General features: G+C 40.1%; 1 protein-coding gene and 1 long non-coding RNA gene across 4 annotated transcripts in view; one reads left to right on the plus strand and one right to left on the minus strand.

Annotated features, from left to right (window-relative positions):
• Positions 1-18637, minus strand: part of AVL9 (AVL9 cell migration associated) — a 56939-nt gene that overhangs the window by 15729 nt on the left and 22573 nt on the right. For 2 of the 3 annotated variants that reach the window (XM_083377864.1, XM_083377865.1), the window contains 8 exons: positions 16743-16832; positions 15702-15768; positions 14182-14222; positions 13940-13978; positions 11623-11692; positions 8667-9211; positions 3709-3843; positions 2647-2866 (listed from right to left, as the gene is read on the minus strand). In XM_083377864.1, coding sequence (XP_083233990.1) covers positions 2647-2866; positions 3709-3843; positions 8667-9211; positions 11623-11692; positions 13940-13978; positions 14182-14222; positions 15702-15768; positions 16743-16832 — 1207 coding nt within the window. The remainder of the gene's footprint in view (positions 1-2646; positions 2867-3708; positions 3844-8666; positions 9212-11622; positions 11693-13939; positions 13979-14181; positions 14223-15701; positions 15769-16742; positions 16833-18637) is intronic. The other variant, XM_083377866.1, reaches the window with a different exon arrangement.
• Positions 2921-8653, plus strand: LOC310649458. The gene is made up of 3 exons (XR_014494238.1): positions 2921-3351; positions 3670-3837; positions 7776-8653. It is a non-coding gene; the product is annotated as an uncharacterized lncRNA (long non-coding RNA).

Consider the following 18637-nt stretch of genomic DNA (forward strand, 5'->3'; position numbering starts at 1 on the left):
CTGTGGACAGGTGTCTTTTATACAGGTAACAAGCTGAGATTAGGAGCACTCCCTTTAAGAGAATGCTCCTATTCTCAGCTCGTTACCTATATAAAAGATACCTGGGAGTCAGAAATCTTGCTGATAGGGGATCAAATACTTATTTCACTCATTAAAATGCAAATCAATTTATGACTTTTTTGAACTACATTTTTTCTGGATTTTTTTTTGTAATTCTGTCTCTCACTGTTAAAATAACCCTACCACTGCAATTATAGACTCATCATTTTTTTGTCAGTAGGAAAATGTACAGAATCAACAGGGGATCAAATAATTTTCCCCCTGTAGTTTATTTTGAAAGGGCTAATTTTGAAACAGAGGAACTATCTGAGATTTGCTGATAAAACACGAATGAAGGCAGATGATTTTTTTTCTATGTAATCTTCCTTTAATGAGGTGGCAGAACCAAGTTGAATTTAGAATTTAAATATATTAACAATTTTATTTCACTTTGGTAGCATAAAATCATTACAAGACTGATGGATATAGAAATATTTAGTCAAGAAGGAACAAAGCTGCTTGAAAAAGATAGTTTTTTATGACTAAATTTTTCCTGCATACCCCAAAATATGCATTATTTAATTCTAAATTATGCAGATCATACATGGTACGGAAAATAATTTCTTCTTTGAAAGTGCTACTGTTGATGACTCCCTATTTAAACAGAAATGGGATTGGTGTGAATGTAATAAGCAAAGGCATAAACATATCTTCACTCAAAAAAGTAAACACATCATTTTTATTTTACAAAATTCAAATCACCCATTATTCTAACCAGAGGAATATAAATACCCAGGCAAAAGAGTTTTGCAATTATTCCATTGGGCTTGAAGAACTAAAACAGTTTATTTTCATGTATTCTGAGTATAATCTCTCTCAGCATAGGACTATTTAATAAGAGTTTTAACAATATTTTAATTCAGCAATCTTTACTAGTGAGAATTCTGTGACACTGTGTCATAAAAAGATAACCCTATTCTTTAAGCTTCAGACCCTTTGTGGTAAGGATTACAAATAAAATGGTTAGATTCAGACTTAAAGGAAAAATTAAAGGTACAAGTACAGACTGGGCGAGATCTGGCTTAAAAACAGTGAGAGGGACCTCGGAGTCCTCGTGGACGATCACTTGACCATGAGACAGCAGTGTGCAGCAGCCACCAAAAAAGCTAATAAAGTTCTGGGTTGTATAAACAGAGGCATAGAATCAAGATCACGCAATGTATTAGTATTGCTTTATAAAACTCTAGTTAAGACCACACCTGGAATACTGAAGCCAATTTTGGTCATCATATCCCCAAAAAGATGTTGAGAGTTTGGAAAAAATTCAGAGAAGAGCAACTAAGATGATCAAAGGCGTGGAGACTAAAACATACAAAAAACGGCTGCAGGAGTTGGGTCTGGCTAGTCTAAAGAAAAGAAGAAATAGCGGAGTAACAGTATTCCAGTACTTGAGGGGCTGCCACAAAGAAGATGGGGTCATGTTATTCACCAAAGCACCAGAGGGCAGGACAAGAAACAATGGTTAGAAACTGAACAAAGAGAGAAGCAACCTAGAATTAAGGAGAAACTTCCTGATAGTGAGGACAACTAATTAGTGGAACAGCTTGCCTCCAGAAATCGTGGGTGCTTCATCACTGGATATTTTTAAGAAGAGGCTAGACAGTCACTTGTGGTATAGGTTCTCCTGCTTAAGCGGGGGGCTGGACTAGAAGACCTCCAAGGTCCCTTCCAGCTCTATTCTGTTCTATTTCTATTTCTATTCTTAACATTTAGAACAGATGCATTGAAATCAGTGGAAAGGTTAGTCATAATGAAGTTAAATTTAATCAATTTCAGCTAGTTTACTCCAGAGGTTTTAACTATGACTAAATCTAGATTAATCCAGTAAAGGCAGAAATTGGTTGATTAGATTGCAAGGGCAGTTGAGATGAACTTTGTGCAGAACACTGAAGTATTATGTCTCATAGTAGCACAACACCATGCCACCCATAGTTTATGCACAAACAATTTAGTTTCTAAAAAGTCACTTTCAGAATATAAAATCCATTCAGGAGACATTCAACTTTTGGGATGGTACATGATAGGCTAATTAGTCGTGGGTATATTAGTGATCAATAATTTTTAACAGGGAAAAAGTCTTTCAGTCAATATAAGCTGGTCATATCCTACTCCCTGGATTTTTTTGGCTCTCTCTTTCTAGATCCTCCTAGACCAGGGGTGTCAAACTCAATTTCATTGAGGGCCGCATCAGCATTGTGGTTGCCCTCAGGGGGCCGAGTGGGTGTGGCCTGGGTGGGCGTGGCTAAAGTGTGTATGGCCTACTGGGTGGGCATGGCCAGCTGTACATCGTTCGCATCAAGGGTGCCTATGGGGGCCTGGGCAGGACAGATCTGAGGGTCTCTGGCAGAAGGAGGGTCTCTGGGCCAGGGACAAGGCAGTGGGAGCCGTTCCCTCACTGTTTCCAGGATGGCTTCGGGGGCCACATGAAACCACTTCGCGGGCCGGATCTGGCCCCCGGGCCTTGTGTTTGACATGTCTGTCCTAGACAATTACGAAGTATTTTGTAAGATTGTTTAAGCTCACAGATCTAAATATTCCAGAACTTACCTGGCTCTACTGTTGCAGCAAGGAGGGCATGGAGATATGAGCCAAACTGGGCTCGAATCCACTCATCCCCTCCTTCCCAGCCAGTGCCATCCAGGAAGACGTCATCCCTGTTTTCAGTTACATGCTTCACTAAGAAATCTGCAAATCTCAGGTCAGCTGTTGTAGGATTTAAGACTTTCCTCAGGTCTGGGTCATGGATTTGGACAAGAGCTTCCTCAATCTGATTGAAAACAATTCAAAGTGAAAAAATTTTGGGGTAGTGATGGTGGTTGAAACAACGCAAACTGTACTGATAAACATAGGCAAATTATTTCCATCTTACCAAAAACTACACTGTAATTAATATCTAGTGCTATGTTGTTGGACAGAAATACATACATACATAATGTAATGTAAATGTTTATGTTGGCTTCTGAATTTAATAGTATATGCAATCATTTGTACCTATTTATTTTTTTTCCAATTTCTAAAAGTAAGCAAACTTTCCTTTTCATTTTGTATGGAAAGATTGCAGAATGCATCAGGAATTTCATTATAGTCTGTGCAACCTGATTCTCCTGTGCTCACAATCCAATTTTATCAAACCAAGAAGTAGAAAGCTAATGGTAATGTAAAAGCTCTCAAGAAATAGTAACTATCGAGAGATTTAACTATTCAATGACTTACAAGGAGTTATGAAAGCTTACTTCAAGAGACAATACACAGGTTTGTAATGTGCTCCTAATACAATCCTTTTTTAGGTCCATTAGTTTAATTTCGGTATTTCAACAGTGACTAAATGCAGTCTTGAAAATATTTTTTTAAACATGTTCACTATTATTGATAAATTTATCCACAAAGAGAATCTTATGTACGCGTGTATGCATTCATGTACAAACACACTTAAAAACACATAAGGAAGTCTATCATTTGTCTGCCATGTGATTATAAAAATGACATCTTTCCAAAATGTCAAAATTATTTTTTATAAAAATCTTTTTAATTAGGACCATATAATACATAATTTGTCTTTTGCTCCATGAGGTAATTACTATAAGAAACTATAAAGAAAAGGATACGTACCTCTACAATAGCATCACTCAGATGTTTCTGCTGATGGAAGAGGATATTGGTGGCTCCTGCAACAAAACCGCGGATTGTTACATCAGAAAGAAGGTGGTGCTGTTGCAGCGCCATGTATGGCAAGCAAAGGTATCCCTAAAATAAAGAAAAATATTAATTATGGATGAAATTATAATTTAGAAATACAAAAGGACTAATTTTAATGTGTAATATAAAAGAAATGATAATAATTTACTGCATTGGCCATCAATTATTTACCACTCTGGAACTTTTGTTTTAAAGAAACACAACAGATGATTGTCCCAAAGATGCTTTTTCATGAAAGATGCTTTTTCCACGACGCAACTGGACTTTCTTGCTTTTCTTTGAGGACGTTTCGCTTCTCATCCAAGAAGCTTCTTCAGCTCTGACTGAATGGTGGGGAATAGAAAGATTTATACTCCTGCAGACAGCTGGTCATTTCCATTCTTTTAGAGAGTTAACTACCTGGAGGCTTATCTGTATCTTCAGGGTCACTTGAGTAGTGCAAATGGGTGTGGAGCCTTCTTGGAACTGCTGAAAGGACTGTGTTGTAGACTGGAGAAAGATGATGTTGTATCCCTCCCCCTCTGTTGAGAGAGAGATGTTCAAATTTGACATAGATGGCCTCTTTGAACCCTCTTTGAAGCGAGCGGTCCTCTCTGTCCAAAATGTGGACTTTGCTATCTTCAAAAGAGTGGCCTTTGTCTTTTAAATGCAGATGGACTGGTAAATATTGTCCTGATGGGTTTATTCTCCCATGTTGTGCCATGCATTTATGAAGTGGTTGTTTTGTTTCTGCAATGTACAGATCTGCACATGACTCACTGCATTGTACTGCATACTGTATGTCACACATGTCACACATATGTCAGTTTGTGTCTGGATGTTTTATCCTTGGGTGTGGACAAGCTTCTGCCTTAGTGTATTCTTGGGTTTGAAGTGTGCTGTTGGCTGAAGATCCTCCTGAGGTTTTCCGATATTTCTGCAACGTATGGAATGACAACACTGCTTCATTTATTTTCTGGAGGAGCTCCTGCTGGGTCCTTTTTGAGATTGGATGAAGGTCTACTTGGGATAGCCACAATTAGTTATTTTTCTTTCCCATCTTTGCTGGTTTCTTTACTGCTGGCAAGGCAGGGCTAGCTGGGAAGCCTGACAGTTGATGAGTGAGTTCTAAAGGGAGGGAGCCCTTGGGGACATATCAGAATGGGCAGCTGGGCTGAACTTTCCTCATGGTCCACAAGTCCCTTGGTTCCCCCTCTCTCCAACAAAGTGGCAAACAGTTCTGTATATTAGTTTAGGAAGAGACGGCAGCGGAGGAGGATTCACTGGCTATCTTCTAAGGATCATGAGTGGAGGGAAAATGGCACAAGTCTACATTATATGTGGAAAGAAGAATGAACTAATAGGTCATGGGTGGTCTAGTCTGAAATAAAAGAGAGGAGTTTCTTCTGTTTTGCTCCATGACTATGGAATATACTTCTCCAGGAGCTATGTTGGTCCCTATTCTCTCTAAATTTAAACAGCAACCAAGATAGAATTTTTAAAAATGAGTTTTCAGTTGTTAATTGTTTATATAGATGTAATATATTGTAAAAGGACTGACACATTATTTTGTTTTTCATTTATTGATACCATGTTTCTCCAAAAATAAGACTGGGTCTTATATTTATTTTTGCTCTAAAAGACCCATTAGGACTTATTTTTTTTGGGGGGGGGGGCAGAGTTGCCCCATTGCGCTCTGCAGGCTAGGAAGTGTGCACCTCCCCTGATCTGTGCGGCTTTGGTGGGTGTCTGGCAGGTGGAGGCTGGTGGCCATGGGGAGTGTCCAGTAGGCCAGTGCTGCCATGAGATGAGACAGATAGTAGAGGGAGCTGTGCCATGTGCACCCAAGCTGGGTGATGCATGCCTTCCCTGCCCTGTGTAACTTTGGTGGGTGTCTGGAAAGTGGAGGGAGGTGACCACATAGCACGTGTGGCAGGCCACTGCCACTGCTACAAGGTGAGGTGAGGCTGGTGGGTGGTGGTGGAACTGCCTCCCTCTGCCTGCCAGACACCCACTGAAGCTGCGGAGGGCAGGGGTGCCACAGGCCACCCGGCTTGCAGGGTGCATGAGGCAGGTTCAGCAGCAGGTAGTAGGACTGGCAGAAGACCACCGTGTTGCACACGGCCAGCTTCTCATGCTGGGAGAGCGCCCAGTGGAGGCTGCTGGGCAGCAGCAGGGGATTGGCAACAGGCTGGGGCAGGCGGAAGGTGAAGCGGCAGCAGTGGTCGGTGGTAGAAAATCTGCAGGTGACGTAGAGGCCAAAGGCAGTCAGGGGCAATCTCACGTCTGCCTCATAAATCCGTCACAAGAGTTGCAGTGCCCACCAAGGCCAGGGCCCAAAGAATGCAGGGTTCAGCCCGTAGCCCAGCACCTGAAGCACCAGGTAAGCATGCAGGCCAGCACTCAGCAGCCTGATGGTGGCGGTGGGTGAGGTGGCATCAGTATGTAGTCTTGCTGTTGGCCGCTGGTGTAAAAACCCTGGCAGGCCAGTGACGGGGGTGCTCTGGAGGTTGTAGATCTGGGCTGACTTCCCTCGTGCCAGGCAGGAGCAGCCCAGCATGGTGGATGAATGCAGCATGATCAAGAGGATGAAGAGCCCCCACTAGGCCAGCAGCAACAGGGGCAGCTGCTTAGTGGCCAGCATAGTGCCCACTGTGGCTGAGAAGTCTCTCGTGAGCAGCAGGGCCAGCAGGCAGGGTGGGCAGAGGCTGGGATGCGGTGAGAGCTTGGCCCGTGAGCACTGCAAGAGCAGCAGCAAGGCGGTGGCCAGAGCCAAGGTCAGGCAGGGCAGCAGCAGATCACACAGCAGCTGCACAGCCAGCGTGGGGAATTGCTCCGGCCACTCCTCATCGTGGGGCTTATTTTTGGGATAGGACTTATATTATGAGGAGCCTGAAAAGTCATGCTAGGGCTTATTTTCTGGCTGGGTCTTATTTTCAGGGAAACATGGTAGTTAAGTATCATACTAAAATTAAATAGAAATATATGACAACAGAACATATACCTACCCATATAAACAACTACATAAGCCTCAGCATACCTAACCACTGTGGCTACTGATACTTGAGGATCAGCAACATCTGAGGAGTCATAAATTTGCCGTTTCCTTTCTGTTTGGTAGCAAAGGTTTAATATATCTGCCACAGAAAAACTTGACAATGAAAACAGAGTAATACGGTTGAAAGCCCAATAACCATGTCTTTTAGAAATTAGTACTGGACTTAAGGACTAGATGTACAGAGGTACTCAAATGCAATAGGAGTGCTACAAGAAGATGAATGTTCCAACATATATACGTGTGTGTGTATGTGTGTGTGTGTATGTATATGCATGTATGTGTATGTATGTGTGTGTATGTTCCTACAACAATCCCTACTTTGCAATTACTCATATTGAGAAAGACTTTCAAATGGTAATGAAGACTTAAGCATGGAAAAAATTCACTCTAAATCATTATGGACTGTATTAGAGGGAAAATATTTACAAATCTGAATATCAGCATATCTTCCTTCCTTGGTACTGTCCCAACTTGCCTACTTCATTCTTATTTCTGATGATCATACCACTACTACCATCACTACTGAATTCTTGACAAGCTAATCTATATTAAGTAGAGTCAATGCTTGTTGGATTTTCTATAAAACAGGTGTTTTTTTTAGCAATTCAAGTAATCACTTTCTGTAGGATGTAGAAATCATAGCACTCTTATATGTAAAGCACATTGCAATAGTCTAAGCATGAGATGACTAGTGACTGAGTGGAGGGACTTCTGATCCAGGAAAGTGTGCAATTGGTGCATAACAATGAAGTTATACAAAGGCTCTTCAAGCCACAATTGCTAGAGCTGCAAATCCGGAAGAATTCTCAGATTGGGCATGAAGTGTGTCTGGGGTAGTGCAATCCCATCCAGAACTAAAGATGTTAAATTCTTGGAAGCTTCACATACTTAAAGCCACTCAGTCTTACCAGGGTTCAGCTGAAATCTATTCTCTCCCTTCCAGATTTCCATAGCCTCCAAGCACCGCAAATGGGCAGCAACAGCATCAATTGGGTCACCCAGCGTACTGATGGTACCTCATCCCATGGTGGCAAATGATTTCACCCAGTGATTTCATGTAGTTGTTAAAAGAAGTGGAGAGACTACAAGACCTACAGCATGCCACAAAGGAGCAGCTGAGGACTGAACCTTTCACTCCCTATCAACACCAATTGGGACTGGTCTTGGAGAAAGGAGCTAAACCAAAGCTAAACCAGCCAAGACTTTGTCAGCCACTTCTGAACACCTTTAAGCAAGATGAGCGGCACATAAGTCACTCTCTCACTCACTCAAATAAATAAATAAATCCCACAGCTGGCCCAAAAGGATACCATAGTCAAAAGATCAAAGATGGGTGCACTATCTTTATCCTGCTATCGCCAGAGATCATCCACAAGTGCACCATAACTGGGCCTGAAATCTTACTAGAAGCGATCCAGATAATCTGTTTCACCCAGGATCCTCTGAAGGTGCTAAGCAACCAACTTCTCTACCACCTTTCCTAAAAAGGAGATGGAAGCTGTCCAGACAGGTGGGATTAAGGGGTTGAATCAGGGCCTCTTTAAAGAGTCTTAGAAACATCCCCTCCTGCAGTGAAGAATTAGTGCCTGAACCCACCTATCCTGGAGGCTTTCACCAACCAGAAGGGATAGCGATCTAATTGACAGGTGGCTACACTGACAGCATGATAACCTAGTTCAGGGGTAGGCAACCTTAGCTCTTTTATGACTCATGGACTTCAACTCCCAGAATTCCTGAGTCAGCTATGCATCTATGCATCTCTTTATTCCTGAAAAATGTTAAAAACAGCACTTGGTAACCAAAAATTTGCCACCCTTTATACTACAAAATTTACCTTGGTGAAGACAGCTAATGGCATACCATACAGATCTTCTTCCAAACCAGAAATAAGTCCAGGTACAAGGACTGTGTGTCCTGTATTAGGTTGAGGCTGAATAGTAATTGGAACGCTTTTGGAAATCACTGATTCCTGCAGAAGAAATTCAGTCTGTTCTGCTACTGAAGTAATTTCACATTCTCCTTCTTTCAAGTTAGGGTCCTCTAGGAGTTTGGGATCTAAAGTTTCCCAGTCACTTTCAGAAGATTCTGGAGAAGTGTGTGAAGGTTGCAAGTACTGTCCATGATCCTGGGAGACATGAAATTCACAGGGTTGATGCTCAACTTGAAATAAAGGTACATCTGCTCTCTGAGTATCTCTTTCTTGGTTGCTTGATAATTTTTTGCCTTCCCCAACTGTGTCAAAATTAGCATTTGAAAGTGTCAGAGCAGACAAAGAAACACAGTAACTGGAAGGAGGAGAAACTTCTTGTCCAACTTCCTCTGATGTGCTTTTTCTTGGTCGGTACTGTGAGCAATCAGTAAGACCATGTTCTATCATACCTGGAATTTATTTAAAAAAATATAAATGTGGTTAATAGATTCTATACAGGACCAATCACCAATTTATATTGGAAACTATGCTAAGATGAAAACTACAGTTAATTGCCAAATACAACACACCCATGATTCTTTCTAGTCTTTCAGTTATTTTTTCAATGAAGAAAATAACTATTGGTGTAACTGAGTAGATGTAAGGGAGTTTGGAGATAACTTTAATGAAGGAACATACTAATTTTTATAAGAAAGCAAACAATAACCCTGTCTTTATTCTGATTGGCTTAGAAGAGGACATATGGTAACTTTCAAGTTAGATGCCAGGTTTTCAAGTTTAAGTATGGTAGAACAGGGCTTTTCAACCTTTTCACCCATTGTACCACTTTTAGGATATGGCAACATCCGAGTACCACCAGTCGCCTGTGTCAAAAACTTGATGAAAAAAAAAGGGAAAAAGTGATGAAGTACAGGTAGTCCTCGACTTACAAAGTTCGCTTAGTGACTGTTTGAAATTACAATGGCACTGAAAAAAGTGCCCCCCAAGCCATAGCCGAGCAAGACACCTGCCTGCCTGCCCGCCCGGCGGCACTCTTCCTCCTGTCCGAGGTTTTCATTGTTGTGAGGATTTCTGTTGAGGATTGGCAGTGGGGGTGGGGTGGGGTGGGTGTTTGGTTTTTATTTCCCCCGTCTGCTGGGTGGTTGCAGCAGGTTTTGGTCACTTCACATGACCCTGGGACACTGTGACCATCATAAATATAAATTAGTTGCCAAGCATCTGAATGTAAATCACAAGACCCTGGAGATGCTGCAACATTCCAGCTGATCGGCACTTCTTCTGGGCTCAGCAGAAGCGCCGGGATCAATGCCGAGCTCCAGCTAATCTTGGCACTTCCACTGAGCCATGACAGCTCTGCAGCTCCAGCCATCTCTCACTCAGGCTTGTGCGGTGCTGCTACCGGTTCAGCTCATTCCCCTCCCCCACTACTTTTCTAGGATGGTTGTGTACCACCTGCCAGGTGCCAATGTACCACAGGTGGTACCTGTACCACTGGTTGAAAAGCCCTGCGGTAGAGTTCCAGAAATCCTTGTGCTATCTATACCATGATCCAGCCTGCCTTGAAGGGTTGACAGCAGCTGTCACAAATTCCTCAAATTTTCCACTTATATAGAATTTTCAAGTATTTCCTTTGGCTCCTAATAATGATTCTAGCACTAACCCCATGATTGAAGCTATTGTTACAAGGTTAGCAACAAAGATTCTATTAATAGTCTTCTGCTGGTCACAAATATTTTCGAGTATCATCCCTACTCAAAAGAAAGGCAAAGGTTTTTCCCTTGGGAAGGAATGTTGTATTATACTCACTAAAATACTCAAACACCAGCTGCCTGCAATTAGTGCAGGTTCTCGAACCTGAGTCCCACCAGGCTCAAGGTTGACTCAGCCTTCCATCTTTCCGAGGTAGGTAAAATGAGGACCCAGATTGTTGGGGGCAATTAAGCTGACTTTGTAATAATGCTGCTTGGGGCCCCCCGAAAGCCCTAATAAGCAGGCATATACATAGAATGAAGGCTATTGCTAAGCACATTGATTTGTGCTTTAGATTGTAAGCCACCCTGAGTCTTCGGAGAAGGGCGGGATATAAATGGGATTAAAATAAATAAATAAATAAATGGGAGAAACTACAAATGGCTACATACTGTATATTTCTACAAAAATGGTTTTGAAAACTAACCTGAAAATTAGTCACGGGTTGGGTGGGTTATTTGTTTTTTGAATTTTTAGCCCTTTCTGTAATTCTGAAACACACATTTTTGTCAATTCCCCCCCACCCCGTGCAATTGTATTTTCTCCTTGCATCATTTCCAACTAGCTTAGCTGCCCTTTTCTTCTCTGCCTCATGCAACTTGCATATTTTCTTTACCTTTTTTGGCTGATTCTATCAGAAGAAAGGAAGGGAATATTGGTGAATGTACTTGTATATTTTGGGTGTGACAATGACTCGTGTGAGAATAGCTGGTTGTATAATTATTGTAGATCAATTAAATACAATAGAATACCTTGTTTTACAGGCAATAATTTTTATCAATAGTTATTAGCTGAATTGGTATTAATGCTTTTTTGAAGTAGTACCAAGACTTTGGGGACTATGTCTTTTTAAAGGTTTATGCACATATAAATTCACAAAGAGGTAACATATGCCAGAGACAGACTGGGTTTTATGTTGTTTGCAATTTAAACTGACAAGATCGGGAAGCTGGACATTACACATCATTTTTGTCTACATTTATCTTTCCTATTCTTTGTCTGGGGGAGAGGCCATTTAAAATTCAGAATGGATTTCAAGTAAACAAATTAAATTAAGAATGGCTATGATTTTAAGTAGCATTTTGATAGGAAAATACACATACACACTAACCAGGAAATAGTGATAAGACAGTCATTAATACTCCCACCAGCCGATTAACTGGAGAGATATAAAACAGAACCTGAAAAGAAGCAGGGGGAAAAATAGATCAGTAGTATACGATCTGAAAAGAAATCAGAGCATAATTGGAGCAATCAAACTTCCCCCTTTAAAGCAGCAAGATATTTATATCAAATAACTGTCCCAAACATCTGAAAGGCATTAAGCTTAGCACGGTGCAACACACTTCCCACAGCAGGTTAGGAAGGCCAATATAAAAAAAATACCACATGAAGTGAGACTCTCCTCCTGTGGACAAGGGGCCATTGAACTATAGCTCATGTCTTGCTATACTGCTTTTTTCTATAAGGATTCATGGACTTAGTTTATAACATCTTACCCAAAATATCTGGGAAATACTGATTTTTTTTTCCATGCGCAACTACTGTTATCAGATCGGTATGAAGTAGTTTTTCTGAATGTGGCCAAATTCTGCTTTGCTGTATATAAAATTAGCAAACTTTAACTGCCCACTGTTAATCCACCCACAATCGCAATGTATTATTCTGTCTTTTAGTTTTGTTTTTTTACTATTATTATTATTTTAATACTTTTTTTTGCTGGTCTGTGACCCTAATAAAGATTGATTGGTTGATGATGATTGCTGATGACCAGTAGTATCTATTTTCTTATATTTCAGCAATTTTTAATACAGATGTTTTAATGTGCAACCTGTACAATAATAACAGCAAACAAAGTAGCTGCAATCTGTGTTATTACTTCTTGAAAATTTATGAATTCAGACCTTGCATTCTATAGCTTAAAGCCATGTGACTGTTGATAAAAGATTGTGTAAAATGTTAGGTCCTTGTTTGTGACATGATAATGTTTATTTCATTTCTTTGACAAATTAAGCAAGCCCTGGGTATAACTGTGAGCATTATCCTGTCCCACTGAAGAGTGAAGCTATGGGCAGAGGATATAATGTAGCTTTAAAAAACATAATCAGCTTCTTGTGTCATGATCTGCACAAATGTTCTAACTCAACAGTCCCCACCTTTCCAGCATGGCCCAGGGCATATGAGTGGCAGGTGCACACGTGCACAGCTCCCTTAGTGCATATGGCAGGTGTGCACACCCTCCACACGCACAAATGGAGCTTCACAGGTAAACAAAGGACCTTTGTGCTTGTGTGCGAAGCCTACTTGCACAAGTGGAGGGAGGTTGAGCGGAGGGGGCTTGTGCTCGTGTATGAAGCTCCACTCGTGTGAGTGAAGAATGGTTGTACGAGTGGGGCTTTGAGGGCCCACTGCTCTTGCAAGTGAAGCTTCATGCATGTGCACTTGCCTGCCATTGACGTGAGTGGAGCTTTGCATGCACACGCTTGGCTATCATTCATGTGGCCCAGTTTGAAATAGTCCACGGCCCAATAGTGGGCAGTGGCTTGAGGGTTGGGGACCCCTATTCTAACTGTTCAATGCATTGTCTTCCCTTAGCTGCATTATGATGAAGCATTATGGGCCATTATGCAGTGATTTACATCAAAACCTAGTGGAGAGCTTTAGATACCAATTGTTGGGAGTATATGTTCTGGAAAGCTATTACTTTGATTATTACAACTTTTTTTATTATGAATACACTTTTCTCTTTTAGATTCAACTATAGAATTTTATTTCTTCTATTTTCTGTAATGACTATACTTTACATTTTCAGACCACAGGCTTTGGTAGATTTTTAACTATGTAAGATAAGGCTTGTTATGGATTATATTCTCTTGATCAACAATCGGGGCCAACAGAGGGTATATGTTGTAGGCTATGAAAGACCTCTTCTGTACCAACATTTAAAATACCACTATAAACATGGCTCCTCCCCTGTTTTTGGGATTGGTATCTTTTTGAATCTTTTTGCTTCTGCAAGCGGGGGAGAAAGTTTGGTTGCTGTTCTTTCCAGGGAACTCTATGAATTTTTATTTTTCATTGTATTGTTTTGTATGTGCTATGACACTCAGAGTCCAAAGAGGTGGGTAGTCTAAAAATCTGATTAATAAATAAGTAACATAAATCAGGTTGGCTATCACTAGTGGATGTCTGTGTGTCTGTTTAGAGAGGAAGCAAGAGAGTTAATTTCACCAGCAAACTATAACTTATAGTAAGATAGCAAATAAATTGATGGAAACATTAATAAGTCTACAGCAAAAAAATGAAATAAGCACCTCTCCATCCTGGGTAACTGCATAATGGAATAATGCATCTCCATGAGGTATTAATGAAATAATGTTAGTCAAGTCATTTACTTTGCCTTTTAGGAAATATGGGAATAATCTTACCTTCTTTTCTAGAAGAATCAACTTAAAAAGAATTAAAACCTTTAAAACATAAAGAAAGACAGATCTTTAAACATTAGTAGTCCAGCAATAAGTGACCCTATGGTTAAAATATTCAGTATCATGTCAATGTGCAATATAGATCCAGAAAAATCTTTATTTACTTATATCTGTAACTGCATGTAGTTTTCTTTCAGATTCAAAGAAGTGGAAATAATTATGCTCATTTCAGTTTTATAACATACCTTGTGTTTAAATTGAAGAACAAGATCTCGTGGGGACAGGCCTAAAAACAACAGAGAGGACAATGGCACATTTCAATAAAATTTCATTTCAATTTCCAATACTTGGAAATCTTCTAAGTACGAGTCTTACCTGTTTCCATTTATTGTACATATGAATTCATTCTCTGGGGTGGTAGACATGCATTACTGTGAACAGTTATTTGGATATTATCTCTTTATATAAAACATCAAGCTTTCACAGCCTAAGATTTCTAACTCTGCAGTCAGATGGATGAATGTAAAGAGCCTTTATAAATAAGCAGCTAGAGTGAAGGTCTACCTCATTATTCATTCTACCATGAGAAGCATCCTTAAGTACTGGATTCCTACCACCAATAAGAAAAAAAGTGGTTTTATTATTAACAAATTACATTTTATGTTTTCTCTGATTAGTATTGCTTTGAAACATGGGGCAGGTTTAAGCCCTAGTTTTGGGGTGAGGTGCACACCTAAAAATCAAGCTAGGGTGTGTGTGTGTGTGGGGGGGGAAACTGCCCCACATGCCCCACACCTGCTTACTGTTGCAGCCAAGCCTCCCATGAATTGATACCTGCCTCACCTCATCAGCCCACTTCTTTTGCGGTGCCCCCTAGCCTGCATTTCACCGTCAGAGGCATTTCTGGAAGGCCTCTGATGGCAAAATTCAGGTTGGGGCAGCGCCATGCACGTCAATCCAGAGCTCCATTCTTAGCTGCAGAGGCATTTCCTTCGACAGCAGAAGAAGTGGGCTGATTCAGCAAGGCTGTCAGTGCTGCCACCATGAGGTGAGTCCATGGAAAAGACACCCCTTGAAAATAAGACCTGGTGCCTCTTTTGGAGGCAAACTAATAATAAGAAGACTGGGTCTTATTTTCAGGGAAACATGGTATTTCTCATCACTAACCATTATATTATTTACTTAATAATATAAATAAAAATACTCCAAAAGTATTATTTACTTAACATAATGAATATTTTGGAGAAGAGGTGACTTTGTTGGCCATTTGTATTTTCCTTTGTGTAAACCTGGTGCAATAACCTGTTGTCATACACTTTAAAATGATTTGGATTCATAATACTTTAGAGAAAATTGCTGGCAGTATGAATTAAAGCAGAAAGAATAGGATAAAAAATTATAGTGAAAAAAGTCAAGCTATTTTATTTGTCTTCAAAGTGACCTGGATTTTAAATTTTCATATCAAGTCTTTCAAGAGAAAAAAGGAAGGAAGATTGAACGATCTGTTTCAATAACAGGTTAAATACTTTGGTTGTGCTTTCTGAAAACTATTTTATAAGAAATTCCTCGGAAAGAAAATTGAAATGCAAAAAACACCCTGCGTGAACATAAAACTTAATACTTTATATGATAACATAATTACACAATAGCTTCACAAACGGGAAATATAACCAAAATAACCGATAATTTTTTCAGGCTTACAAGTTTATATGTAACAAAATACTTTATAAAAATTGGAAGTCTTATGTTACCAAATATAACTTACCAAGATAAACTTGTGACCCTTCCAGTGAACTTCCTCCCAGTGAGCTATTCATGTGTTCATAAAGTTCCTGAAAAACCATAAAATGTTGAAAACATGAGCATCCTTTACTAAAAGTAACTTTATGGACAAAAGGAAAAGGTCTACTTTATGTAAGAAAAATCTTCCCAAATACTTTTCCCAAGAGATCTAACTCTTTTTGAGTCTCTAAAGATATAGTTATCAATCCTTTAGAATCCAGAACTGCTTTAGATGCAGCTTTAATGGAAACTTCCTTCTAGTTTATTAATAAGGGACACCAGGTTGTATCTAAAGTTTCTCTTTTGTAAATAACAGGTAACAGGAAATTAACATTCAGCAGGCCTGAATGTTTCAGGGCCACTCTCAGCTGACAGTTGCATCTTCTTCCTTTTGCTGCTGCTGCTGAGGCATGCCCAGCTTGGCCCTTTGCAAAGCATCTGCCATTACGCTACTAGGCCTTCTTCTTAAAGCTGTGACCTTCTTGCCTTTCAAATTAGACAAGGGCCACGTGCAATTTGGACAAAGGCTACCAACTTTCCAAAGCTCATCTGACAAAAATCAGGGCCAGCAGAGCACAGGGCGGCAGGACTAGCAGAGGTAGCAAAGGGCAGGTGGGCTACAGGGCAAAGATGAGAGAGATAGGCAGGTGGGAGTTGAAGTGTGCCTGTGGCCATAAGTGCATTTGGGCTGCTAAGCACCCAAATTTTGAGGCATTGCAATGACCATAACTTTGGGAACCAGGCATTAACCAGCACTCATCAGTGTTACTTGTCATTGAACAAGTAAGTCATAAGATGAAGACAGCCTGTATTGCACAAAATATCATTAAAGTGATCCTTCCATTCTATTCTGATCATGGACACTGATAAGTGGATTTACTTTTCGATCAGCAGTGGCTCCTCCATTCCACTTTTAATCTTACTGAGTTCTCTCTCTTTCTCTCTCTCTCTCTCTCTCTCTCTGTCTTTCACCCAACCATTTGGAATCTTTCAAACAATTTTACTTTTGTGTATTTAAACCTACCTTAAGAATTGAAATTTGTGAGAAGTCTTTCTCTTCAAAGTAGGCATGTGTAATTAGCTGCAACTTCGCTTGAAGTAGCCCATATAGAGGCTTGCAAGAAAAAGAGCATCGTGTTATATCAACAAAGACAAACAAGAAGGCTGAGAATTTTAATTTTAGTTTTAATCTTAATTTTAGTTGGGGTTTTACTTATGCAGGGACGAATATAATTTTTTTAATCTGTTTTTAACTTTTGTATCTTTGTTTTTTAATTACCCTGTAAACCGCCCTGAGTCCTTCGGGAAAGGGCGGTATATAAATGTAATAAAATAAATAAAATAAATAAATAACTGGATCTATGCTTTAAAAGCAGATAAATGTGAATAATCTGAATACTTTGCATATTCTTCAAACTATATATCATATGTAGTTGCAGCTGATTTATGAATATGAATTGGAATGGTCAATTAATACAGTAACATCTGGCTTTCAAAGCAACACTGGTTCCAAATGTGCACAGGTCTGTGTTTTTTATGAATGTGTTTTTATTCAAAACATTAGATAGTAATACAGTAAAATAAGGGCAAAGTATCTCATTCTATTTCATTAAAGACGGGTGTTGTAAAAGATTTAACAAACTATGAGAGAAGATTAGGGAGACAAGTATTTAGATCTAAACTAATTATAAAGGTCACTGAATTGTTTTGCTTACCTTTTAATCTAACCCCTATTTAATAGAATCATGTACAAATACAGATTTGAAGTTGATATAATTATTGGGGTGGGGGACTGTTCCTGGGCTTGCATGCTAGCTGCATAATCTCAATTTTCTCTATTTTTCAGTCTAAACTATGTTAAGAGGCCGAGAAATACTGTTGGAAGGATAAAATAGGGAAAGAAAAAATAACAGAAGACCAGTTCCAAACTCTATGTTTCATATTAACCTTTTCATAAACAATTTCTTCATATTCTGAATATACATACATATATATACATATATACACACACACACACGTGTGTGTGTGTATGTGTGTGTGTATAAAACCAGGATTGAGGAGCATTTTCTTATAGTCTCTGCAAAGCCAATCGTTTAGCTAATGAGCGTGTTACGGGTCTGTTCGGCTCCCCCCCCAATCAATTGACCCGTTCTTGTTTCCGTCGGACTTGTTGACAGCTGTTTGAATTTTGGCGCTCTGCTTCTCTCCTCTTACCCCGCCAGTGTGGAATGCACCTTTTGCTGCACACAATCATCTTGCTGCTCATCTGACAGTTCTATACTGCCATTTGGTTGTTCATTCAAGGACTGCTGCCTGGGATAGCCCCTAGATTGGGGCTGATACAGGCAAAAATATATGTTATATAAATATATAATTTCATATCCAACCATTATTCATTATCTTTTGAGCAGATTTGTTGACAAAGGTCAGGAATTAAAACTGGGGCCAGGAACTGAATGTCATTTTCTAAATTTAGTTTCACATTTGTATCATGAGTGGAATTTAAAATTAGAAGAAGACCTTAAAGCAGTATACCATATTTTCCCGAAAATAAGATCTGGTCTTATATTATTTTTGCCTTCAAAAGAGGCATTAGGTCTTATTTTCGGGGGGATGTCTTATATTTTTTGTGATACCTGCCTTGCCTCGTGGTGGCAGCACCAACAGCCCCGTTCAGCAGAAGCCCGCATAGCTGCCAGCCCACTTCTTCTGCAGCCACTCATGGCAGGAAGCCGCATGGCACATCAAGTTGCTGCCACCATAATGAAGCAAGGCAGCTGGGGGAGTGGGTGGAGCCAACCCACACACCCTCTTAATTCAGTCTCCCCCCCCGCCAGGCCATTCCTTGCTTTGTGACCTTCACTTTCACTCCCCAAGCCAGACTGCCATGCTATAGAGGATGGGGGGTGGGTGGTAGGC

The sequence above is a fragment of the Vipera ursinii genome, assembly GCF_947247035.1.
Source record: "Vipera ursinii genome assembly, chromosome: Z".
Lineage (NCBI taxonomy): Eukaryota > Metazoa > Chordata > Lepidosauria > Squamata > Viperidae > Vipera > Vipera ursinii.